The sequence below is a fragment of the Pristiophorus japonicus genome, chromosome 8, assembly GCF_044704955.1.
Source record: "Pristiophorus japonicus isolate sPriJap1 chromosome 8, sPriJap1.hap1, whole genome shotgun sequence".
Taxonomy (NCBI): Eukaryota; Metazoa; Chordata; class Chondrichthyes; family Pristiophoridae; genus Pristiophorus; species Pristiophorus japonicus.
This window is the reverse complement of record NC_091984.1, coordinates 34,301,219-34,328,166: the sequence shown is the minus strand read 5'-3', so window position 1 is coordinate 34,328,166 and position 26,948 is coordinate 34,301,219. Positions and strand designations below refer to the sequence as shown.

The window sequence follows — 26,948 nt, the reverse complement described above, 5'->3', positions numbered from 1 at the left end:
TGGTAGAAAATTCCACAGGTTAACAACTCTCTGAGTGAAGAAGTTTCTCCTGATCTCGGTCCTAAATGGCTTACCCCTTATTCTTGGACTGTGATCCCTGCTTCTGGACTTTCCCAGCATCGGGAACATTCTTCCTGCCTCTAACCTGTCCAATCCTGTCAGAATTTTATATGTTTCTATGAGATCCCCTCTCATTCTTCTAAACTCCAGTGAATACAAGCCCAGTCGATCCAGTCGCTCCTCATATGTCAGTCCTGCCATCCCGGGAATCAGTCTGGTGAACCTTCGCTGTATTTCCTCAATAACAAGAACATCCTTCCTCAGATTAGGAGACCAAAGCTACACACAATATTCCAGGTGTGGCCTCACCAAGGCCCTGTACAACTGCAGTAAGACCTCCCTGCTCCTATTCTCAAATCCTCTAGCTATGAAGGCCAACATGCCATTTGCCTTCTTCACCTGCAAACTTGGAGATATTACATTCAATTCCTTCATCTAAATCATTAATGTATATTGTAAATAGCTGGGGTCCTAGCACTGAACCCTGCGGCACCCACTAGTCACTGCCTGCCATTCTGAAAAGGACCCATTTATTCTGACTCTCTGCTTCCTGTCTGCAAACCAGTTCTCTATCCACGTCAATACATTACCCCCAATACCATGTGCTTTAACTTTACACACTAATCTCTTGTGTTGGACCTTGTCAAAAGCCTTTTGAATGTCCAAATACACCACATCCACTGGTTCTCCCTTGTCCATTCTACTATTTACATCCTCAAAAAATTCTAGAGGATTTGTTAAGCATGATTTCGCTTTCATAAATCCATGCTGACTTGGACCGATCCTGTCACTGCTTTCCAAATGCTCAGCTATTTCATCTTTAATAATTGATTCCAACATTTTTCCCACCACCGATGTCAGGCTAACTGGTCTATAATTCCCTGTTTTCTCTCTCCCTCCTTTTTTAAAAAGTGGTGTTACATTAGCTACCCTCCAGTCCATAGGAATTGATCCAGAGTCAATAGAATGTTGGAAAATGATCACCAATGCATCCACTATTTCTAGGGACACTTACTTAAGTATCAGGCCCTGGGGATTTATCGGCCTTCAATCCCATCAATTTCCCTAACACAATTTCCTGACTAATAAGGATTCCCTTCAGTTCCTCCTTCTCGCTAGACCCTCGGACCCCGAGTATTTTCGGAAGGTTATTTGTATCTTCCTCAGTGAAGACAGAATCAAAGTATTTGTTCAATTGATCTGCCATTTCTTTGTTCCCCATTATAAATTCACCTGATTCTGACTGCAAGAGACCTACGTTTGTCTACACTAACCTTTTTCTTTTAACATAGCTATAGAAGTTTTTGCAGTCAGTTTTTATGTTCCCTGCAAGATTCCTCTCATACTCTATTTTCCATCTCCTAATTAAACCCTTTGTCCTCCTTTGCTGAATTCTAAATTTCTCCCAGTTCTCAGGTCTGCTGCTTTTTCTGGCTAATTTGTATGCCTCTTTCTTGGATATGCCTCTATCTTGACCTTTATTGCAAAGGGGATGGAGTATAAAAGCAGGGAAGTCTTGCTACAGCTATATAAGGTATTGTTGAGGCCACACCTGGAATACTGCATGCAGTTTTAGTTTCCACATTTCCAAAAGAATATACTTGCTTTGGAGGCAGTTGAGAGAAGATTCACTCAGTTGATTCCGGGGATGAGGGGGCTGACTTATGAGGAAAGGTTGAGTAGGTTGGGCCTCTACTCATTGGAATTCAGAAGAATGAGAGATGATCTTATCGAAACATAAAAGATTATGAGGGGATTTGACAAGTTGGATCCAGAGAGGATGTTTCCACTGATGGGGGAGACAAGAACTAGAGGGCATGATCTTAGAATAAGGGGCCGCCCATTTAAAACAGAGATGAGGAGAAATTTCTGGGAAATGAGAGTTGTAAATCTGTGGAATTTGCTGCCTCAGAGAGCTGTAGAAGCTGGGATATTGAATAAATTTAAGACAGAAATAGACAGTTTCTTAAATGATAAGGGGATAAGGGGTTATGGGGAGCGTGTGGAGAAGTGGAGCTGAGTCCATGATCAGATCAGCCATGATCTTATTGAAAGGCGGAGTAGGTTTCAGGGGCCATAAGGCCGACTCCTGTTCCTAGTTCTTATGTTCTTATTATTTTAAATTCAATCTGGCCAATTACCGCCCCATCAGTCTACTCTCAATCATCAGCAAAGTGATGGAAAGTGTCGTTAACAGTGCCATCAAGCGCCACTTACTCACCAATAATGTGCTCACCGATGCTCAGTTTGGGTTCCACCATGACCACTCGACTCGACATGGACAAAAGAGCTGAATACCAGAAGTGAGGTGAGAATGACTGCCCTTGACATCAAGGCAGCATTTGACCGAGTGTGGCATCAAGGAACACTAGTAAAATTGAAGTCAATAGGAATCAGGAGGAAAACTTTCCATTGGCTGGAGTCATACCTAGCACAAAGAAAGATGGTTGTGGTGTTGGAGGTCAATCATCCCAGCCCCAGGACATTGCTGCAGGAATTCCTCAGGGCAGAGTCATAAGCCCAACCATCTTCAGCAGCTTCATTAATGACCTTCCCTCCATCATAATGTCAGAAGTGAGGATGTTCACTGATAATTGCACAATGTTCAGTTCCATTCGCCACTTTTCAGATAATGAAGCAGTCCATGCTCGCATACAGCAAGACCTGGAAAACAGTCTGAAAAGTGGCAAATAACATTCGCACCTCACAAGTGTCGGGCAATGACTATCTCCAAAAAAGGAGAGTCTAACCATCGCCCCTTGGCATTCAACGGCATTACCATCACCGAATATCTCACCATCAACATCCTGGAGGTTACCATTGACCAGAAACTTAACTGGACTAGCCACATAAATACTGTGGCAACAAGAGCAGGTCAGAGGCTGGGTATTCTGCTGTGAGTGACTCACCTCCTGACTCCCCAAAGCCTTTCCACCATCTACAAGGCACAAGTCAGGAGTGTGATGGAATACTCTCCACTTGCCTGGAATATTGCAGCTCCAACAACACTCAAGAATCCAACACCAACCGGGACAAATCATCTCATTTGATTGACACCCCATCCACCACCTTAAACATTCACCCTCTCCACCACCAGTACGCTGTAACTGCAGTGTGTACCATTTACAAGATGCACTACAGCAACTCGCCAAGGCTTCTTCGACAGCACCTCCCAAACCAGTGACCTCTACCTTCTTCTTAAATGATAAGGGGATAAGGGGTTATGGGGAGCGTGTGGAGAAGTGGTGTTTCCATACAGCAGATGCATGGAAACACCACCATCTCCAGGTTACCCTCCAAGTCACACACTATCCTGACTTGGAATTATATGGCTGTTTCTTCATCGTCGCTGAGTGAAAATCCTGAAACTCCCTCCCTAACAGCTCTATGGGAGTACCTTCACCACAAGGACTGTTGCAGTTCAAGAAGGTGGCTCACCACACTTTGCATTGTTTACTGTCTGGGCAAGAGAGGTTGATTGGCAGTCATTAGCAATTATCATGTTAAAAGTGTCTTTAGGCTGTTAATTACTATATTTACTTTTTTGTGGTGAGTGTAATGGCTAATTAATGTGCAAATGCAGCAACTTCATAAAAATCACAGGGATTTTCAGGGCAAGATGCCGTTTTCACAAAGCTAACAGCGGAACAGCGCAAACTATCCAGCAACTTGTGGCGATTCACAATTCACGGGATCTCATCCTCACCACAAGTTGCTGACTGATTTGCACGTTAATAATGGCATGCAACGTTCACACACCATTATTTTTGCAGCAAAATCTGGGCCATTCTGTTAGTACCTTGAGGAGCAAAATGCTTTTATTTAGGCCAATGAAGCCACCAGAGTCCTGAGCAGAGTCACCCATTTCCCCTGTGGTGAGCTCCCCAGCATGGGCAGGAGCCCCACTAGAAACCCATAAAACTAGGCTAACTCTATGGAGAGGATTGTAACTGGGACCGGGTTTGGGGCGAGTGTGAGCCAGGCAACCGTCAAACTCAGCCCACATCAGTTTGGTGTTGGGACTATCTGAACTCCTGGGCCTCATTTGTGCCCTGCCAGACAGCTGCCTACCTGCCGACGCCCAGTCAAGTCACGGGGGATGGGTTGGGGGTGGGATTCAGGTTGTTTCGTGGGTGAGGAGCCTGGAGCTGCAGAGGCCCAGCCATTCCTTGAGGGGCCTGAAGGAGTACTCCTGTTCCTCTTAGCCAGTAGTTTATGTTGCAGCATGCTTATTCATGTTAATCTCCCATTTTTAAGACCTGGTTCAATCAATTCCAAGTAATGTCCACAGGTTGCCCACAAAATGAGCAGATAAAACAGCACCAGTGGGAAACTTTCTGCAATGTTATTTAAAAATGCATTTGTAAATCTCTTACTCAAGTATAGACACACAAGTGAAAATAGAATGTATTGATTGTTGAATGTAAATATATTCATTGTTACATATTGTGTGTGCATGTGTGTGAGTTCCAGTTTTCTCACTGAGAAATATATTTATGAAATAAAAAATGATTACATCAGAAATAAAAGTTTGTGACAACTGGAATGTTTCCGTAACCACTTTGGCCTGGAAATTCCTTGAAGCTGCTCTTGCTCCACAATTGTAACTTGGCCAGAAGCGAGGCAGAAATCCTGTTTCCGCTTGTAAATGAGGTTTCTTCTTCATTTCACCGCAGTTACGGTGGTGGAGCGGGAGCAGCTCTGAGGAATTTGGCTTTGTCTATAGCATGCCGCTTTCTCTCTGGAATTGGACAGGTGAATTGATAAATTCTTCCTCTTCTTAGGCTCGGAGTCAAGGATTACTTGCTTCCACACTAATATGAGTTCTTAGGTGACAGATGAGACCAATGCGGGACCTTCAGTCTCTGTCACAGATGGGGCAGACGGTCGTTGAAGGGGCGGGTGGGTGGGGTGCTTGGGTTGTCGTGCACTCCTTCCGCTGTTTGCACTTGGCTTCCGCGTGCTCCCGGCGAAGAGACTCGAGGTGTTCGGTGCCTTCCCAGATGCTCCTCCTCAAGCGGTCTTGGGCCAGGGATTCCCAAGTGTCAGTGGGGATGTTGCACTTTTTCCAAGGAGGCTTTGAAGATGGCCTTGAAGCATTTACTCTGCCCACCTGGGACTTGCTTGCCGTGTCGGAGCTCTGAGTAGAGCGCTTGTTTTAGGACTCTAGTATCAGCGTGCAGATGATGTGACCCATCCATTGGAGCTGATTGAGCATGGTTAATAATTCGATGCTGGGGATGTTGGCCTGAGCGAAAACACTGATGTTGGTGCGCCTATCCTGCCAATGGATTTGCAAGATCTTGCAGAGGCAGCATAGGTGGTTCTTCTCCAGTACTTTGAGGTGCTTGCTGTACATAGTCCATGTCTCTGAAGCATATAGAAGGGCAGGTATCATAGAAACATAGAAACATAGAAAATAGGTGCAGGAGTAGGCCATTCGGCCCTTCACGCCTGCACCACCATTCAATATGATCATGGCTGATCATGCAACTTCAGTACCCCATTCCTGCTTTCTCTCCATACCCCTTGATCCCTTTAGCCGTAAGGGTCACATCTAACTCCCTTTTGACTATATCACTGCTGCTCTGTAGATCATGAGCTTGGTGCTGGGTTTGAGATCCTGTTCGTCAAACACTCTCTTCCTCAGGTGACCGAAGGCTGCACTGGCACACTGAGGGCAGTGTTGTACTTCATCATCGACATCTACCCTTGTTGACAGTCGGCTCCCAAGGTATGGAACGTGGTCTATGTTGTCCAAGGCCTCATCATGGATCTTGATAATCGGGGGGCAGTACTGTGTGATGGGGGCAGGTTGGTAGAGAACCTTTGTCTTATGGATGTTTAATGTAAGGCCCATACTTTCGTATGCTTCGGTGAAGGTGTTGATGATGACTTGGAGTTCGACCTCCGAATGTGCACAAATGCAAGCATCGTCAGCATACTACAATTCAATGACAGAGGATGGGATGACCTTGGAACTGGACAGGAGGCGACGGAGGTTGAATAGTTTCCCGTTTGTTCTGTAGATTAGCTCCACTCTAGCAAGAAGCTTACTGAGGGGGAGATGGAGCATTGCAGCAAGGAAGATCGAGAAGAGCTTTGATGCAATGACACAGCTTTGCTTGACCCCGGTCTGCACGTGTATTGGGTCTGTGGTGGATCCGTTGGTCAGGATTACGGCTTGCATGTCATCGTAAAGCAGGCAGAGGATGGTGACAAACTTTTGAGGGCCGCCAAATTTGAGGAGGACACTCCATAATCCCTCACAGTTGACAGTGTCGAAGGCCTTTGTGAGGTCAAAGAAGGCCATGTATAGAGGCTGGTGCTGTTCCCTGCATTTCTCTTGAATGTGACGCATGGTGAAGATCATGTCCATTGTGCCCCTTAGTGGGCGGAATCTGCATTGCGACTCTGGGAGGAGCTCTTCAGCCACTGGGAGAAGACGATTGAGGAGGATTCTTGCGATGACTTTCACTGTGGCAGACAGCAGGGAAACTCCTCTGTAATTACCACAGCTCTGCTCTGAGGAATTTGGCTTTGTCTATAGCATGATGCTTTCCTTGTTTAGAATATTCTGGAATTGGACAGATGCACTGATCACTTAGCTGTGCAAAAGGCTTATCGCTCCATTCCCATTCGATTCCTGCCCATCAGGTGGCTGAGGTGCCTGTCTGACTCAGGTGGGAACCACATCAATATATGCAAATGAGGGTCCTTTGATGTCATCAGGACCCCCAATGTCATTTTAACGGCTGACAGAGTGCGGCGGTGGCTTCAGGTGATCTGCTCACCAAAATCTGGCGGAAAGAGAAGATAAGTCAAAATCTTTTCTCAGTGAGAAAACTGGAACTCACACACATGCACACACAATATGTAACAATGAACGTCCTTATTCTGTATTTACATTCAACAATCAATGCATTCTATTTTCACTTGTGTGTCTATACTTGAATAAACTCAGTACACACAGCCATAGTTGAGATTTACGAGTGCATTTTTAAATAATATTACCAGGAAGTTTCCCACTGGTGCTGTTTTATCTGCTCATTTTGTGGGCAACCTGTGGACATTAATAGGACTTGATTGAACCAGGTCTTAAACGTAGGAGGTTAACAAGAATAAGCATGCTGCAACATAAACTACTGATAAAAACTATAGTGCTTTGTTTCTTTGACAAGATGAAGAGACAAGGAAATAAGGCAGAGGATGAGAAGATATGGCTGCACTAGGGAGATATCAGTCCTCATTATTTACCATTGATCTGACAATCAACCAATCAGAAACTTCAGTTGTTAAAACATTTCTTGACCTCATTGAGGTCTGATTTACAAGTGAATTCTGAAATAAACACATTCCAGGGTATTGTAACTGAGAATTGTTCCCACCTACCACGTGCCTGAAATCTTTCATTCTCTTACCTAGTCCACCATAGCCGATTGTACAAACTATGTGTTAGCTGGTTGAAGATAGCAGACTATCGTATTGAGATTCTCAAAACAAGAAGGTAGCAAAAAAACAAAGTTGCAATTTCATCACATAGTTGGCTTCAGAGATGGGTCTAGTAAATAACAAATCACATATGAAAATGGATAATGACTCCAAGCTTGGTACCACAGAGGAGCTAATGGATTCTCTGTAATGCTTCACCACCCACTCCCACCACCCAGTGAGCTGCATGTGTGTGTTCGGTGAGTGCTGACGGTTTGCCTAAAACATTTAGATGCGGCTCGGCCATGAAAATGGCTCGGGGCTTTCTCTGCAGCCCTCGGCCAGATGTAACGCATGGCCCGCCCACTTCCCACCAATATGGACTCCTGAGGAAAATGATCTCCACTGAGTTTATACTGAGGGTTACTGAGCAATACTGACCAGGAATGTCCCAGGTTCAATCCCCAGCCTGTGCTGAGTTCACTGAACTCAGCAGGGTCATTTAATCTCAATGTCCCAGGGTTACATCAGATTTCCTGTTGAAGAGTGTGTCCTGCTGGAAGTGCCTGTGTATGGGTGTTGGGTAAAGAAGATCTTGCATCTATTTAGCATATTTCAGAACCTCAGGACATCCCAAAGCCCTCCACAGCCAATGAAGTAGTTTTGGAGTATAGTCACTGTTGTAATGTAGGTAACCTAGCAGCCAATTTCACACTGCAAGGTCCCACAATCATCAATGAGATAAATGACCAGATAATCTGGTTTAGTGATGATGTTGGTTGAGGGATAAATATTCAACAGGACTCCCCTGCTCTTCTTCAAATAGTGCTGTGTAAGCTTTTACAAACATCTGACAGAGCAGATGGGGTCTCAGTTTACTGCCTTATCCAAAGAAAGACTTACATTTATATGGCGCCTTTCACGACCACCGGTCGTCTCAAAGCATTTTACTGCCAATTGAGTACATTTTGGATTGTAGTCACTGTTGTAATGTGGGAAGGACAAAGGATCTTGGACAGCACAACACCTCAGCAGCACTGCACTGAAGTGAAGTGTCAACCTAGATTATGTGCTCAAGTCTCTGCCTTGGAGCTCAGAGTGCTGCTATTGAACCATTGTTGAATAGTCGGATAGCATGCTTCCACTCAGTGAGGATGGCCACTTGACTAGGATACCAAATGGCACCTGAGGCAGGTGGGACTGTTCCCCAGTAAGGGGCGAGCAGTTTGAGGGGAGAAAAGTGGAGAAAGCAGGAATTGAGAAGAGAAAAACAAGTTCTGGTCCGATGGTTCAAAGTTCATCCGTTTGTTTTTGGTTCATAGTACAATGCTAATTTCCAGCGATATAGGCGTGCGTGTTTTTACTGTACACATTTTATGAGGTTATCAATCGTAATTATATGGTGTGATGTTTCATCAATAGATTATCAGGCTACACACTTTGGCAATTGTCTGCGCTGATAAGTGACGTATTGATTGCTTTCAAGGGTTGAAACAAAATACAGCAAGTGAGAATAAAATGCCTCTTATTGGAAATACTCCAATTTATGCAATCAATAAGGCCCTGCCAGTGGAGCACTATCATATTGCGTGGGGGGGCACATTCGATTGTTACCATTCAAATGCAGAAATGATCAGAAATGTTGCAACGGGAACGCAAATGACGGTTCCGTGCGATTGAGGGGAACGCGCCGACCTGTGAATACACATCTTTTGGCTTTCCCCCCTTCCCCACCCCCAGGCTGGAGCGGCTGCCTCCGCCAAGCGCGCAGAGATGCCCCCAATGTCAGTTTCCTGGATGAATTTCATCGGCTCGGTGCAAAAATCTGCCCAGTCCGCCTAAATGAACTTTTAGGACATGTTGGGGACGCGGCGCATCGCTTGTAGGCTGCTGTGTGTGTGTGTTGTGTGTGTTTAACCAGATGTTGAAAGCGCTGGCAAATATCAGTCCAGTGCACTGAAGACCCGGAGTGTTGGGAGAGAGAGACAGAGAGGAGGAGGAGAGGAGGAGGAGGGGACACTCGCCGTTCTCACAGACAAGGCTTGGAGCTGAAACACGTTTCATTAATTTATTTTAGGCTTTGTTCGGCGACAGCGACTAACGGGTGAGGGCGGTGGATGTACAATGTGCGGGCAGCTCGGTCCTTTTGAATGGATTAGCCGCTTTAGCGAGCCATTGGATGCGGAGATCTGCCGAGCAAACTCTGCGAGTGAATGGGGCGATAGTTGCCGCGCCTTTTGAAGTGTGGATTATACAGAGATTATACAACCACAAGAAAAGGATTTTTTGGGGGGGGGAAATATATATTATTCAAGCACCCACCCCCCCCACCAACCACCACCCATCAACCACCCTCTGTCCTCCACGACCATGCTTTATTTCCAGTTGGTCATAATGGCAGGGATTGTCATGCTAGCTTATTACTTCGAATACACCGACACTTTCAACGTCCACGTCCAGGGATTTTTCTGCCATGATGGCACCTACACCAAGCCCTATCCCGGACCCGATGAAAGCAGTGCCATACCACCAGCTCTCCTCTATTCCCTGGTCGCCGGGGTCCCCCCTGTGATGGTAAGTTTGTCTCTCGCAACATGTCATAGAATGATAGAACGGGGACGCAGTGTGGACATGGTTCTTGCCCTGTGCCCCAGCATCGATCGAGCTGTCCTTTGATGTGCTCTGTGTATTGTGCCGTTCTGCTATATGTGTGTGTTGCTTAATTGTTATTAACAGTTCGACCTGTATTTTGTGTAGGGCATCGCTTTGGTAACAGGCATCGCCAATGAAATAGAACGGTTTCAGAAATGTGCTCCTGATTTTAGTTTCCAAAGCTATCCAAATTTCCCCTTCAAATTATCCCAACATTTCCTGCACGGGGTTTAAATATCGTTTCCCCCGGTGCGAATACAGCCCCGTCCAGTCCCAAAGACTGAAATCTGTCGATGCTTTCAAGAGTGATTAATCAGTCTCCTGACAGTGATGCCTTCACTGAAGCGGGTCCTGTCGGAGTTGTGAATGAATAGAACTGGCACAGCTTAGCTCACATGAACTCACCGGAGCAGGAATTCCACTGGAACATCCCAGTGCACTGTCATATCGGGGGGACAGTTATTAAATAAAAATGGTGCTTACAGTCAGGTCGTTTGAAGCAGAAATGGGAATTGGGCTCTCCCAATTTTTGCAATCCGGCGCAGTTCCAATGGTTGATGTTAATCGGGGTTTTACTTTTGGGCGGGGTGGCTGCATTTCGATATGTCACTTTTAAACAGTCAAAGGACAAGCAGACCAGTTAGGGGGCTGAGAGCGAGGCTCTCAGGCGCTTGCTTGTTTTATTTTTTCCTACTGCTTTGTAGCTGTCCCCACTGAATTCCAAGATCCAGCCAAATAAACCTCTTTTGCTGCTGAGGACAGACCACAAGCCCCAGGCGACATGGTTTTGTGGGAAATGTTTGGTTTGCAGATGGGCGGGGGGAACCTCCCCAGTGGATGTAACAAGAAAAGTGCATGTATTATTGATGTATCCAGAATACCGCAATTATTGACCCAACCGACCTTAAATTCGGTTCTAATTGTCAATTTGCATCAGACGCTACAGGCACCCACTTGGACATTTGATAGGAGCACGTTAATATCTGAAGCTGGATAGGTTATATTGTGCGTAAATTACAGCACAATCTTTTTGCAGCCACTTTTAAAAAAGAGGTTATACTTTATCACATAGAGATTAATATTAGAGAGTTACAGAGATATGACAGAGCAGTGTGATAGTTAAGTTCAGAGTTAAGTTACAATATTTATAAAGTAACAATTGTACTGTAGATTTGGAGCAAATATCCCTATCAAACTAATAGGACTTCGGGGCCCTCTTTATTCTGATAACCTTATAAAAAGGAGAACTATACCTTTTGAAATGTGGTTCATTTATTTGAAGCAGAGCCCATCACCTTTTATAGAAGACAAGGTCCCAAATATTTCAATTTACACACATTTGTTGAATGGTTTTGGCTCGGACTATTTCAATGAGAACAACTTACAATGAGTGCAAGAAAAGCAATTGACTTCACGATACGGGAATATCAGAGAATTTGGGAAAAGGGAATACAGGAGTTGTTTTTTAAATTAAATATTGAGTCATGTCCTGTGATATTTTTACGGGGTAGAAATTGGTATGCGTTACATCTGTTTCCAGGCATAAAATGGGAGCAACAATGGCAGATATAATAGGATACCGCCCATGCCCAATCTATGCGTGCATTCAGGCTAAATTTGTCGGGCCCTTTTTTAGGCGCCTGGGCAGCGATTTAAAACAGGCGTTAGGCCCCTTGCATATGTTAATGAGGCGCCTAACCTATAAACATAGGAACAGGAGTAGGCCATTCAGCCACTCGGGTCTATTCCACCACTCTATTAAAACATAGATCTGTACCTCGACTTAATTTACCTCCCTTGATAACCTTAACTAACAAAAATCCGTATCCCTTGATAACCTTAACTAACAAAAATCTATCAGTGGCAGGCTTGAAAATTTCAGTTGGCCTAGCCTCAATAGCCTTTTGGGGAGAGAGTTACAGATTTCCAGTACCCTTTGTGTGTAAAAGTGTTTATCGATTTCACTCCTAAATCACCAAGTTCTAATTTTAAGGTTATGCACCTTTGTTCTGGACTTCCCACCAGAGGATATAGTTTCTCTGTATTTACCCTATCAATTCCCTTTATCATTTTAAACACCTCAATTAGATCACCCCTCAGACTTCTAAACTCAAGGAATACAAGTCAAATTTATGCAATGTGTCTTCATGATTTAATCCTTTAAGCCCGCTTATAATTCTGGTGAATCTGCACTTTACCCCCTATCTTTCCTAAGGTTCGATGCTCAAAACAAAACATAGCACTCCAGATGGAGCTCCGTACATCTGAACTGCAACCTCCACACTCTTGTATTCCAGCCCCCTTGAGATAAAGGGTAACATTCTATTAGCCTTTTTAATTACTATCTGTAGCTGTGCACTAACTTTTAGTGATGTGTGTGCATGGATACTCCATAGCTCCTAATCTCTCATCATTAAGAAAATATTTCCCAGTTTTCCAATTTTCAAAGTGGATGCCCACACACTTCCCCATAGTGAACTCCATCTGTCATAGTTTTTTTTTTAAACACACTTTCGATATCCCTTTGCAATTTCAAGCTCCTGTCCACACAACTTACTGTGCCTCCTAACTTAGTGTCATCCGCAAACTCTCTATTCTCTTCATCCAAGTCATTACATTTTTTGCTGAAAAGCTGAGGGCCAATACAGATCCCTGGGGAACATTACTTATCACATCTCACCAATTAAAGAATGAACCCTTTAATCATACTCTCTGTTTCCTGTCTCCTAACCAATTACTAACCCATGTCACAGAGTTATTTTCAATTCTGTGCACTCTCATTTTTGCTAATAATCTCTTGGGCAGCACCTTCTCAAATGCCTTCCAGATGTCCATAAAGACAACATTCATAGACACTCCCCTATGCATCATACTAGTGACTTCCTCAAAAAAAATCAGATTAGTCAGAGATGACTTACCCTTCACAAATCCATGCTGACGCTTTGATCAACTGATACATGCTCTTAGTCACTCTGTCTCTGATGATAGGTTGCAGTAGCTTCCCCACAATTAATGTTGAACTGACAGATCTGTAGCTATCTAGTTTCGTCCTCCCTTTCTACGTAAATAGTGGAATGACATTTGCAATTTTTCAATCCAAAAGGCACAATTCCTGAATCTTGAAGGCTTTGAAAAATTATGACTAATTCATCTACAATTTCCTCACCTATTTCTTTTAATCCCTTGGGGTGAAAACCATCAGATCCTGGAGATTTGCTATCATAAGTCCCATTATTTTCTCCATTACCATTTTTAAACTTTTATGTTAAAGTTCCCCCCCTTGATTTATTTTTAGATTTGATTTTACCACTGGTATTTTGCCCTTCTCCTCATACTCATTTAACAAGTCTGCCATTTCGTTATTATAAGTTACTGTCTCACATGGGCCGCTATTCCCCTTTACCATTCTCTTTCCCTTAATAGATTTCTATACACTTTTCTGTTAGCTTTGATATTTCTTGCAATTTTTTCATATTCCTTTTTGCACCTCTTATTACTTTCCTTGTATCCCTTTGATGCTTTTTAAAGTTTAATCAGTCAGATTTTTATTTTTCCTTGCATTTGTGTAAGCTGTTTCTTTTAGCTTGATACTGTCTCTTATCTCATTTTGTTGACCATGGTTGCTTAACTACTCAACCAATGCATCGTACTCCTTTGGAAAATTGTTTTGCAATGAGTGGAGCAGGCCTGCTCAACTCAGGATTCTTCAGTGGCTTACACCACCAAAAGTTAAGTTTAGAAAAAATGTTTAAATGTTGCTATGGAGTTAGTGCTCCTGTGACTCCACAGTCCAAATAACTGCCCCCACTCCTGCCCCCTCCAGCCATCCTGGGACTTATCTTTGGGCTGCTGAGGATGAGACAAGTGGCCCAACATTCGTTGCCTTCAAATCCACAAGCTATCTGTTGAGGTATGACAAGTTCATACAAATAATGTTAAAATAAGGCCCGAGACCCAATTTTGGGCCCACCTCAGGCTGCCTGATAGGGGTGCATGTTGTTGGACAACAATGGGTTATAACCAATCTCTACCCCGATATTTTGATATTATGTTTAATCTGTTAGGAACGCTTTTTTTTAAATAGAGAGAAGCAAACTCTGTACCTAAATTAATTTTTACACAAAATAAAATTATATGTGCATATTGAGGACCAGTGGTGGGACTCATGCCTGACATAAATGAAGATGTTTGTGATTTTGGGGGCCAATCATCTCAGCCCAGGATAATACTGCAGCTGTTCCTCAGGGACGTTTCCTAGGACTAACTATCTTCGGCTGCTTCATCAATATCCTTCCCTCAATCATAAGGTCAGAAATGGGGCTGTTCCCTGATGGTTGCACAGCATTCAGCTCCATTAGTAATTTCTCAGATAATTAAGTGGACCATACCCACATGCAGAAAGACCAAAACAGCATTCAGCCTTGGGCTATAAGCGGCTACTTGCTACATTCTCGCCACACAAGTGCCAGGCAATGACCATCTCCAACAATAGAGAGCCTAATCACCTCCCCTTGACAGTCAATGGCATTACCATCACTGAGATCCAAATCATCAACATACTAGGGGTCACAATTGACCAGAAACTCAACTGGACCAGCTATATAAATGCCATGGCTGCCAGGAGCAGATCAGAGTCTGGATATTCTATGGTGAGTGTCTCACCTCATGACTCCCCAAAGCCTCTTCAACACCTACAAGGCACAATTCAGGAGTGTAATGGAATACTCTCAGTTCGAGCGTTAACTTGTAGGACTTCCAATCCAGTCCCGTGAAAGACTCAGAATCTGTAGACAAGTTAAGTTTCAAGATTTATTGACATTGATGTGATTACAAGCAAGCAAATATATCATACATGCAAGTAGGTTCCCCATCGAAGACCAAGAGCATCACCAATCCAGGCCAGATCTTGATCAGGAGTGAGCCCCCCCGAAGGTACCTTGCTGTCTACATTTATACTTGTACCCTAAAGCACCTATTTTGAATCATGTTGTGATATAACCATAGCACCATGTGCTATCCTTTTGTCTGAAAACTGACTCAAACCAGATTTGTCCAGCTCTGCAATATATCATTTGGTTACTCTCTGCTTGAAACCATTAAACACAAGGCCTCAACTCTTATTACTTGCTCAAGGTTACTTCATCTTGTTTTTCTTGCATGTCCCACTACTTTTCCCCTATACTTAGAATAATCTGTTCCATGGTAACGCCCACTCCACTTGAATATTTTGACTTCTATTCTATTAAAATAATGTTATACAAGTTTAATTTAAGATTCCAATCTAGATGCAGGAATGCAGTTAATTACACCTACATAAGCTGCATTTGATTCTGCTATTATATTAATCTTGCTCAAGCTGTCCGTTTTCCTCAAAATATCTCAGGCTTGAAGGTTGGCCTTAATTCCCTGTCCGCATACAGGCTATACGGCTCTCTCCTTTCTCTCTAACTGTAATTCCCTGTGTTAATTAACCCATGACACTCTTTACTTATACCAAGTAGTTAACCTATTGTAGTACATGCTATCCTATATTGTCCACTTCCCTGTATGGGTGCAGGTGCAACAACGCTCAAGAAGCTCGGCACCGTCGAGGACAAAGCATTCTGATTGATTGGCATCTCATCCAGCATTGTGGGAGCACCTTCACCACATTGACTGCAGTGGTTCTAGGGATGGAAAATAAATGATGGCTTTTCGAGCAATGCCCACAACCCGAGGAGGAAAGGGCCAAATTCACCAAACATTATTATGAATTTATTTTGTGAGCTTCTATTAACAATAGCCAAAAGGATATCTGGTGGTAAATTACAATATTACCAAATGTAAATTAAAATTGTCTGTCAGAATATGGGGAACATGCTGTCACTGGAGAGATATTTTGTTTATTCCATATGTCTCCTATTCCCAATAGAGCTTTAAATGTGTCCTTTTGAAATGAGCCCTGAAGCACTATTTGGTTCCAACTATTGAGCATTTTTTTCACACACGTGAAGATTAACCCTTCGAATTCTGGCATTGCAAGTTCTCCCTGTAGAATAAATATGAGCAACATTGATATCATTTGAATAAGAGTTTAGGATACAGATCAAAATTACTGTTGGAATTTTAAAATGTATTCTAATTGTGTTTATTTAGTCTGTGCTGGCATTAAGCCAAATCCTTGTTTTCTGCAATCATTAAAAGCTTTTATAAATGGCCAGATTCTCAGAAATGAGAGCAACAAAATTGATGGGATCACACAAGTTGTATATGAAACCATATACAACATATACAAATGTAGTCTGTTGATAAAAGAAACAGAAATTCTCCCAATGGTGATCTTAAAATGACAGGGCATCTCTGTATTTTACGTGTGAATATATTTAATTGCTCATAGTTTAAATTGTACTTCTGTGCATTAATTATATTTGAAAATACTTGTTGTCAATCAAAAGTTTTCAACATGTTGCCAAAAGTACATCTTTTGAACTGATTAGCAAAGATACACCATGTAATGTAAAACATGCTTTTTTCCCCCTGGGTTGTAGGATAACAAAACCCCCATGGGATTGTCTACATTAATAATGTTTGTTTTTAATTATAAAAACAAAAATGCAAGAGAAAATCAAATTTGGGAGAAATGCCAAAACAGGGTAGTTGTCTTGGAATATTTTTGCTGATTAACCAATTGCTCATACTAGTCAGCCAAGAATCTTGTTTGTCTTCTTTTCAATGAAAGCAGAAGGACCCAAATTGTTACTTAACTGTCTCTAGATAATAAAACAGAGGAGAAGTTCTATCTGTGGACTAAGAACCGTATATGCACAATGTCTAAGGAAGAATTAGCTCAGGCAATTCCTGACAGTCCCAAGCTTTACAAATGTGTGACCGGGCTTTCTCAGAAGCATTCTGAATGATATCTGTGCAGGAGGGAGAGAGAAACATTGCTTACTTTTGAAACAATTCTTAAGGAAAATTATACTACCCCAACTACCCTCCCCCCCACCCCCATTCACCAGGATCAAACCAGAGAATAAGGAATTTTTCGGTCAGCATACACTCCCCGCCTGTATTTTAACTTTTAAGGAGCCTCAAGTAGATGCTTCGAATGTTGGGCATGCGCAGAACGGGCGTTATTTTTAACGCAAAAACATTTATCTCCGTTTTTAACAACGGTGGTATTTTAACACTACGCCAAAATTAAAAAAACTTTTGGCAAAACTTAAGCCTTTTTTTTTATGTCATTTCGGCATTAAAAAAATCTGTTAATCGCCAATAACGCCAAAAAAAGGGGCTATTCTTAAATGTGGAATTTCTAGTCTTTACATCTTTGTACATTTGCAGTGGAACATTTCCATTATAAATTCCTATTTCCACATATATAATAAATGGAGTAGCTTGCTAAACAGAGTGGCAATGGGATTTGATGAGAGTGGGAATTCAGTGCAGAGGGGGAAGGAGGTGCTGAGTACTTTATACCAAGGGGCAACAGTAAATATATAAATAATGAGAGTAATTAATTTTTAAGCAAAGTGATGGGACAGTTGAGGTTAGTTGCCTACAATTCCTGTGCCATGTGGGAACTCCAGGATGCTTCATGTGTCATGGATAACCATGTGTGCAGGAAGTGACTCCAGTTGCTCGAACTCGAGCTCAGGGATTCTGAGCTTCGGAAGCGGCTGAAGTCACTTCAGGGCATAAGAGAGGCTGAGAACTTCATGGAAAGCATGTTTCATGAGGTGGTCACCCCGCAGCTACAGAGGACTCGGGAGAATAGTAAGTGGGTGGCCGTCCTGCAGGGAAGGACGAGGCGAGCAGTGCAGGAATCCTCCAGGAGTTTGGCACTGTCAAACTGGTTTGCAACGCTGAATACCAGTGAGGGTGACGACTCCTTGCGGGAGTGCAATCTAGAGCACATTCTTGGCACTGTGGGGCAAATGACTGCACAGGAATCACAGCAACGTGTAGAAATGCAGTGGTCATAGGGGATTCGATAGTCAGGGGGATAGGCAGGCGATTTTGCAACCGCCAATGTGAGTCCCGCATGGCGTGTTGCCTCCTTTGTGCCAGGATAAGAAACATCGCTGAGAGGTGCTGAACATTTTGAGGGGGGAAGGGGAACAGCCAAAAGTCGTGGTCCATGTGGGAACCAATTACATAGGAAGGAAGAGGACTGAGGTCCTGCAAACAGTGTTTCAGGAGCTAGGGAGGAAGCTAAAAAGCTTTAGAGATAGGAATCTCTGGATTCCCAGTGCCACGTGCAAGTGAGTATAGGAATAGTAGGATAAAACATGTTAATGCATGGTTGGAGAAATGGTACAGCAAAGAGGTGTCATCATCACTCAGCCAAATTTCCGTCACGGCCATGATGTCGATGCAATCATCAATGATAAGCTCATGAATGGCAAGGGACTTGTTCGCAAGTGAACGGACATTCTGCAAGGAGATTCAGAGAGGATCTGTGATGGCTGATCCACTGCCAGCATCCACAGGGTCAGCGTGTCGAGGGATGAGTTTGACGGGGAGGAGAATGGCTGGGAGGAGAATGCCAGCATTCGGTGTGGCGGCCCCAACCTGCAAGGATCATCAGCAGATCGGGGGCTTCAAAGGACCATACCACTTCAAGGTATAGCGTGTGCTGGAGAATGATGGCTGTGAAGAGGGCGACTGGATTGGACGTCACCAATGTCCAGGTTGCTAATTGGAGCATGGACAGGTACAGCAGGAGCGGCGAGTGATCGTGGTGCAACGTGATTGGAGCCCAGAAAAGGCAAGGACCCAGGGGCTGCACAGGCCAGCCCACACTGCGATACCTGTGCGCATTTGTTCCGTGCGGCAGAGCTGGTCTCCAGTCATCTTGGTTAATCCTTGCCACTGGACCAAGACCTCGCTCTGTCAAGCCCGTGTGGTGGCTGGTGTGCAACAGCTACCACACATTAAAAAAAAATCCACACACAGGCATCTTCCACCCTTCAATATGTAGTTTGGGACCTAGAATATTATGTCCTTCATTGAAGCACCTGTGAACTCATCCGTTTTTGGCGTGGAAGCAAGTCATCCTCAATACGAGGGACCGCCTATGGTGATGATGACAGCAAAGAAAACAGGAGGGACCTGTTCAAGGTGGATGGATTACAGCTCAACAGAGCTGGGACCAATGTCCTCATGGGAAGGTTAACTACTATTGTGGGGGAGGGTTTAAACTAATTTGGCAGGGTAGGGGGCGGGTGCAGTGAGGGGATGAAGGGGTGAGCACCAGGATGAAACAGTAGAGAGCAGCATCATGCACAGAGGACCAGGAGAGGTAAATAGCACTCGAGGTTATTAGTAAAGAATAGTTTAGAAGTAGGAGGGATCAGACAGGGGGCAAATGCAAGGCAGTCTAAGATGAGTTTGGAATGCATGTACGTAAATACAAGTGGCATGATAAATAAGGTTGGTGAACAATAGAGCAGCTGTTACATTACTGGGTATGTGCTATAGGCCACCAAATAATGCGAAGGAGAGAGGAGCAAAATTACAAGCAAATTACAGAAAGATGCGAAAACTACACAGTAGTGATAATGGGCAACTTCAATTATCCCAATATAGACTGGGACAGTAAAAGTGTAAAGGACAAAGAGGAGGAGGAGTTCCTGAAATGTGTACAAGAGAACTTTCTTGATTGGAGGGAGGAAGCACTGTTGGATCTAGTTCTGGGAAATTAAGTGGTACAAGTGGATAAGTATATGAGTAAAGATATAGAGGGAGAAATTCATTATAGACCAGGAATGGGTGCTAACTTTAGAAAAGTTTGAGATTTAGTGCCAGGTGCTAATGAATCACACTGCACGCAAAAGTAAGTCTCATTGCTCAAAGAAAGGATTGGAGTGCTAAATCAAGTGATAATGGCCTTGCTCAGTTGTGTTACACTCAAAGCATTAAGCAATATCAGTGCAGTCTAATCACAAGTCATCATTGCCACAGGCTTTTTCCAGTTCTTAAAGGGGAGGTTCATTGATGCTGCAGAACTTCATTATAGTGTAGCACTTTGATACGTTGTGAGAATAAAAATGCCACTAATTTTAGTAGCCACAGCACTCTGGAGACTAACCAACCTTTAAATGACTGAATTCAACTGTTGCACAATGTCAAACTGACAAGGAAGCAGTGACTTGACAGCTGCGACTCATTACTCATGATTTCTTTAAGTATTGCCCTGGAGCCGGCATCCTGCTTGATGCCTCTTCTCCCTGTCCCTGTCAGTTCGAAGCACTAAGGCAGGGGGCGACAATGAATTTTGCAGATCGGGCACCCAGTGAGTGTTGTACACTCACTGATGTCACGATCTACCTGGCGCTGAAGTCCCTGGCGCTAACTCGTAGTGGCAGCACTACAGGGTGGGGGGTTGGCCGGATTTGGTGTGCATCGCTGAATTCACCTTACCGTGGCACTACTGCCTTAGCACCCTATTAGTGCCCCCGCCAAGTGCTAGTTGAAGGTACTGAATTTTTCCATTATAGAGATTAAACTGAGAAAGAAAAAGGAGGCCTGTGGCAATTATATACTTCATAATATAGTAGAGAACCAAGCTGATTATAGAAAGTACAGAGGAGATATTAAGAAGACAATAAGAGGGGAAAGAGAGAATATGAGAATACATTAGCGGCTAACGTAAAAGGGAACTCAGAAATCTTTTATCAACACATAAATAGTAAAAGGATAGACAAAGGAAGGGTGTGGCCAAATAGAGATCAAAATGGAGATCTTCTTGTGGAGGCAGAGGGCATGGCTGAGTTACAAAATGAGTACTTCGCACATGTCTTCACTGGAGAAGTGGATGCTGCCAATGCAGCAGTAAAGAAGGAGGCAGTAGTGATACTGGAAAGGATATAAATAGATAAAGAGGAAGTACTTAAGAAGTTGGCAGTTCTCAAAGTAGAAAAGTCACCCGGTCCGGATGGGATGCATCCAAGATTGCTGAGGGAAGTAAGGGTAAAAACTGTGGCGGCTTTGGCCATAATCTTCCAATCCTCCTTGGATACGGAGATGGTGCCAGACGACTGGAGGATAGCAAATGTTACACCCCTGATTAAAAAAGAGGAGAGGGATAATTCAGCAATTACTCGCCAGTCAGCCTAACATCGGTGGTGAAGAAACTATTAGAGACAATAATCGAGACAAAATAAATCTTCATTTGGAAAAATATTGGCTAATAAATGCAAGTCAGCATGGATTTTTTAAAGGCAAATCACGTTTAACTAATTTGTTTAAGTTCTTTGATGAAGTAATGGAGAGGGTTGATAAGGGTTGTGCAATTGATGTTGTGTTAATGGACTTTCAAAAGATGTTTGATAAAGTACCACATAATAGACTTGTTAGCAAAAATAAAGCCCATGGGAGTAAAGGGACAGTGGCAGCATGGATACAAAATTGGCTAAGGAACAGGAAGTAGAGAGTACCGATGACCAGTAATTTTACAGACTGGAGGGAGGTATAGAGTGGTGCTCCCAGGAGTCAGGGCTATTCGAACTAACGTTCCCCCTAAGGTGCAAGGGCATGCATTGATTGGGAGGTTCTGCGCAGGCTACTCACCTGTTGTTGCCGTTGGAAAGGATACCATGCAGCACATTTAAAGGGACTGCGCGCGTAAAAATCAATTAGCGGGAACATTGATTTGGACCACTGCTTTATTTAATATATATTCATGACCTGAACTTGGATATACAGAACATAATTTCAAAGTTTGCTGATAATATGAAACTCGCAAATGTAGTTAACAATGAGGAGGATAATAACAGACTTCAGGAGGGCATAGGCAGACTTAGTGAAATGGGCAGATACACGGCAGATGAAATTTAATGCAGAGAAGTGTGAAGTGATACACTTTGGTACGAAGAAAGAGGAAAGGCCCCCTCTGTCTCCTGATCACTGATCCCTCCCTCTCCCGATCACTGCCCCCCCTCACCCGATTGCTGCTCCCCTCTCTCTCCCAATTTCTATTCCCACCCCCCTTCCCCACCCTCTCCCAGTTACTGCCACCCTCCCTCATCCAGTTGTAATGTATTTGCTTCATAGAAACAAAGAAAATAGGTGCAGGAGTAGGCCATTCGGCCCTTCTAGCCTGCACCGCCATTCAATGAGTTCATGGCTGAACATTCAACTTCAGTACCCCATTCCTGCTTTCTCGCCATACCCCTTGATCCCCCTAGTAGTAAGGACCTCATCTAACTCCTTTTTGAATATATTTAGTGAATTGGCCTCAACAACTTTCTGTGGTAGAGAATTCCACAGGTTCCCTACTCTCTGGGTGAAGAAGTTCCTCCGCATCTCGGTCCTAAATGGCTTACCCCTTATCCTTAGACTGTGACCTCTGGTTCTGGATTTCCCCAACATTGGGAACATTCTTCCTGCATCTAACCTGTCTAACCCCGTCAGAATTTTAAATGTTTCTATGAGGTCCCCTCTCATTCTTCTGAACTCCAGTGAATACAAGCCCAGTTGATCCAGTCTTTCTTGATAGGTCAGTCCCGCCATCCCGGGAATCAGTCTGGTGAACCTTCGCTGCACTCCCTCAATAGCAAGAATGTCCTTCCTCAGGTTAGGAGACCAAAACTGTACACAATACTCCAGGTGTGGCCTCACCAATGCCCTGTACAACTGTAGCAACACCTCCCTGCCCCTGTACTCAAATCCCCTTGCTATGAAGGCAAACATGCCATTTGCTTTCTTAACCGCCTGCTGCACCTGCATGCCAACCTTCAATGACTGATGTACCATGACACCCAGGTCTCTTTGCACCTTCCCTTTTCCTAATCTGTCACCATTCAGATAATAGTCTGTCTCTCTGTTTTTACCACCAAAGTGGATAACCTCACATTTATCCACATTATACTTCATCTGCCATGCATTTGCCCACTCACCTAACCTATCCAAGTCGCTCTGCAGCCTCACAGCATCCTCCTCGCAGCTCACACTGCCACCCAACTTAGTGTCATCCGCAAATTTGGAGATACTACATTTAATCCCCTCATCTAAATCATTAATGTACAGTGTAAACAGCTGGGGCCCCAGCACAGAACCTTGCGGTACCCCACTAGTCACTGCCTGCCATTCTGAAAAGTACCCATTTACTCCTACTCTTTGCTTCCTGTCTGACAACCAGTTCTCAATCCATGTCAGTACACTACCCCCAATCCCATGTGCTCTAACTTTGCACATCAATCTCTTGTGTGGGACCTTGTCGAACGCCTTCTGAAAGTCCAAATATACCACATCAACTGGTTCTCCCTTATCCACTCTACTGGAAACATCCTCAAAAAATTCCAGAAGATTTGTCAAGCATGATTTCCCTTTCACAAATCCATGCTGACTTGGACCTATCATGTCACCTCTTTCCAAATGCACTGCTATGACATCCTTAATAATTGATTCCATCATTTTACCCACTACCGATGTCAGGCTGACCGGTCTATAATTCCCTGTTTTCTCTCTCCCTCCTTTTTTAAAAAGTGGGATTACATTGGCTACCCTCCACTCCATAGGAACTGATCCAGAGTCAATGGAATGTTGGAAAATGACTGTCAACGCATCCACTATTTCCAAGGCCACCTCCTTAAGTACTCTGGGATGCAGTCCATCAGGCCCTGGGGATTTATCGGCCTTCAATCCCATCAATTTCCCCAACACAATTTCCCGGCTAATAAGGATTTCCCTCAGTTCCTCCTCCTTACTAGACCCCCCGACCCCTTTTATAACCGGAAGGTTGTTCGTGTCCTCCTTCGTGAATACCGAACCAAAGTACTTGTTCAATTGGTCCGCCATTTCTTTGTTCCCAGTTATGACTTCCCCTGATTCTGACTGCAGCGGACCTACGTTTGTCTTTACTAACCTTTTTCTCTTTACATATCTATAGAAACTTTTGCAATCCGTCTTAATGTTCCCTGCAAGCTTCTTCTCATACTCCATTTTCCCTGCCCTAATCAAACCCTTTGTCCTCCTCTGCTGAGTTCTAAATTTCTCCCAGTCCCCAGGTTCGCTGCTATTTCTGGCCAATTTGTATGCCACTTCCTTGGCTTTAATACTATCCCTGATTTCCCTTGATAGCCACGGTTGAGCCACCTTCCCTTTTTTATTTTTATGCCAGACAGGAATGTACAATTGTTGTAGTTCATCCATGCGGTCTCTAAATGTCTGCCATTGCCCATCCACAGTCAACCCCTTAAGTATCATTCGCCAATCCATCCCAGCCAATTCACGCCTCATACCTTCAAAGTTAGCCTTCTTTAAGTTCTGGACCATGGTCTCTGAATTAACTGTTTCATTCTCCATCCCAATGCAGAATTCCACCATATTATGGTCACTCTTCCCCAAGGGGCCTCGCACAACGAGATTGCTAATTAATCCTCTCTCATTACATAATACCCAGTCTAAGATGGCCTCCCCCCTAGTTGGTTCCTCGACATATTGGTCTAAAAAACCATCCCTTATGCACTCCAGAAAATCCTCCTCCACCGTATTGCTTCCAGTTTGGTTAGCCCAATCTATGTGCATATTAAAGTCACCCATTATAACTGCTGCACCTTTATTGCACGCACCCCTAATTTCATGTTTGATGTTAATTCATGGGTTCTTGCTTAAGAATTCATAGCAACACATTGCTATTAAGAACTAGTTGGATTATTAACAAAGGTTTAACAATCACACTACACATTACCAGTTCATCCACTAGGCACACAACTGGATGACCTAGACCCAACTAACTGGGGTTTTATTGAGTTTTGTGAATATCATGTATCTGGCTAAGCCACTCACAATGCGACAGCTCTACAACTATTTTGGTTAACAACTATTTTAGATAAAGCCGAGTGCCCCCCTTTTTAAAAGGACACTAGAACCCACAAATTAATAATACAACTTTAAGTGAACCTTAAACAATCAAATTAAAATTTGGTTGCCGGGGGTGATGATGCACTCCAGTCCCTACGGTGCCCACCTCTCGTGGAAGGCCGCAAATGTACCATTACACACCCCGTGCTCCAAATTCAGTGACACCCTGAGAGGAGGCAGGCAGTCGGGCTGAACGACCCCCTCAACCACCCGCTGGCTGGACCTGTTGATGGCCACCTTGGCCAGGCCCAGGAGCAGTCCTATTAGGAGGCCCTCTGACCTGCCCGCTCCCTTCTGCACTGGATGCCCAAAGATCAGGAGCGTGGAACGGAAGTGCAGCCAGAAATCGAGGAGCAGCTCCTTCAAATAGTGGAACAGGGGCTGCAACCTCACACACTGGACGTAAACATGGAACACGGACTCCTCCAGACTGCAAAAAATGCAGACAGTCTGGGAATCCGTAAACCGATTTAAAAACTTATTGCACGGGATACCCAATGCAACAATCTCCAGGCCAAGTTCCGAATAGATAAAGGGAGGACTCCCGCAAAGAGTGCCCTCCATTGTGGACCACCGCCTCCTCTGGACGGCAAGATGATAGGCCATGGCATGTCCGGACGGAAGACGAGGATGGCAAAATAGAGTGTGTGCAAGAGCGACAGCTCAACAACTATTTTGTTGTAAACATTAAACAAGTGCCCCCTGATTAAAAGGGGGTCACACTCCAAAAACTTTTCAAGCCCCCTTGTTTTTTTGGGGGGGGTTTTTTGAGGGCACCAAAAACACAAATTATACAAGTGCCCCCTGGCTAAAAGGGGGGGGAGGCACTAAAACCGACAAACTTAAACAAATTAAATTTTAGACATGGTTCAAATTAAATACCAGTTTGAAATTGAACTCCTCTTTGCTGGTGGGCTTCCCAGGGATGTCCAGCAGGCCTCTGCCAATCATCTCAGGTAAATGAGGCCCGAGGCCCACCTGATATGTGGCTTTGGGCGTACCAGTTCTAGTGCCGGGAAATCCATCCTCCCATTAGGTCTGAGCTTGTACAGTGTTAACAATTTTCCACCATGCCTTGGTAGGATTCTCTCATTGGAACCTAAATGCTATTCGTCATGAGACACAGACTTCCTTCCAAATGTTTCGAAAACACACAAGAACGCTTTTTATATTTTTTCCTCCAGTTAATCCTGTGAGGTTAACATCATTTTTTAATTTGTTCATGGGATGTGGGCGTCGCTGGTAAGGCCAGCATTTATTGCCCATCCCAATTGCTCTTCAGCAGTTGGTGGTGAGCTGCCTTCTTGAACTGCTGCCATTTGTGTGGAGAAGGTATTCCCATGGTGCTGTTAGGGAGGGAATTCCAGGATTTTGATCCAGCGACAGGTCCGTATTTTCATTATTATTAGCTGCTGAATTAAACTGCTTAAACTTTATCACCGAAAAAGTCAGCCAAGAGCAAAACCGCAGCTGTCCTTGCTGTTATTTACAGTTACAAAGCCAAACATTGTATTTATTTTTTCTCACTTAAAAACCCCTCACCACTTCATTTGTCTTCACTGTAGTTTTTGTTCTTTAGTCAAATGATCACTCACTGAGTGAGCTTTGGAGGCTCCCCGCCTGGCAGGAATGGAGCAATCGTGCCTCAGTGGGGGAAAACATACTGTTGTTATGGCCACCACAATCTTACTCCAGGCCTACCACTGGGCAGCTGGCATGCCTACCTGAACCAAGCCCTTTTAATATGTAGATAAGCAAATGAGAAAGAAGGAAGTAGAGGGTTATGTAGACAGAATTAGATGAGGAAAGACGGGAGGACGGGAGGAGGTTCGAGTGGAGCATAAACGGTGGCATGTCTGGTTGGGCTGAATGGCCTGTTTCTGTGCCGTAAATCCTGTGATGGAATAAGGCATCAGATTTTCTGATTGACGTGCATCTCCAGAGGGGCAGGACTTCTG

The 26,948-nt window shown here is 44.0% G+C and overlaps 1 protein-coding gene across 1 annotated transcript in view; it reads left to right on the top strand.

Moving 5' to 3' along the window:
- Nucleotides 1-930: 930 nt before the first annotated feature.
- Nucleotides 931-26,948, top strand: part of LOC139269116 (phospholipid phosphatase-related protein type 5-like) — a 210,581-nt gene continuing 184,563 nt past the window's right edge. The window contains exons 1-2 of the mRNA XM_070888218.1: nt 931-948; nt 9,865-10,065. Of these exons, the coding sequence (XP_070744319.1) occupies nt 9,886-10,065 (180 nt within the window). The 5' untranslated portion in view covers nt 931-948; nt 9,865-9,885. The remainder of the gene's footprint in view (nt 949-9,864; nt 10,066-26,948) is intronic.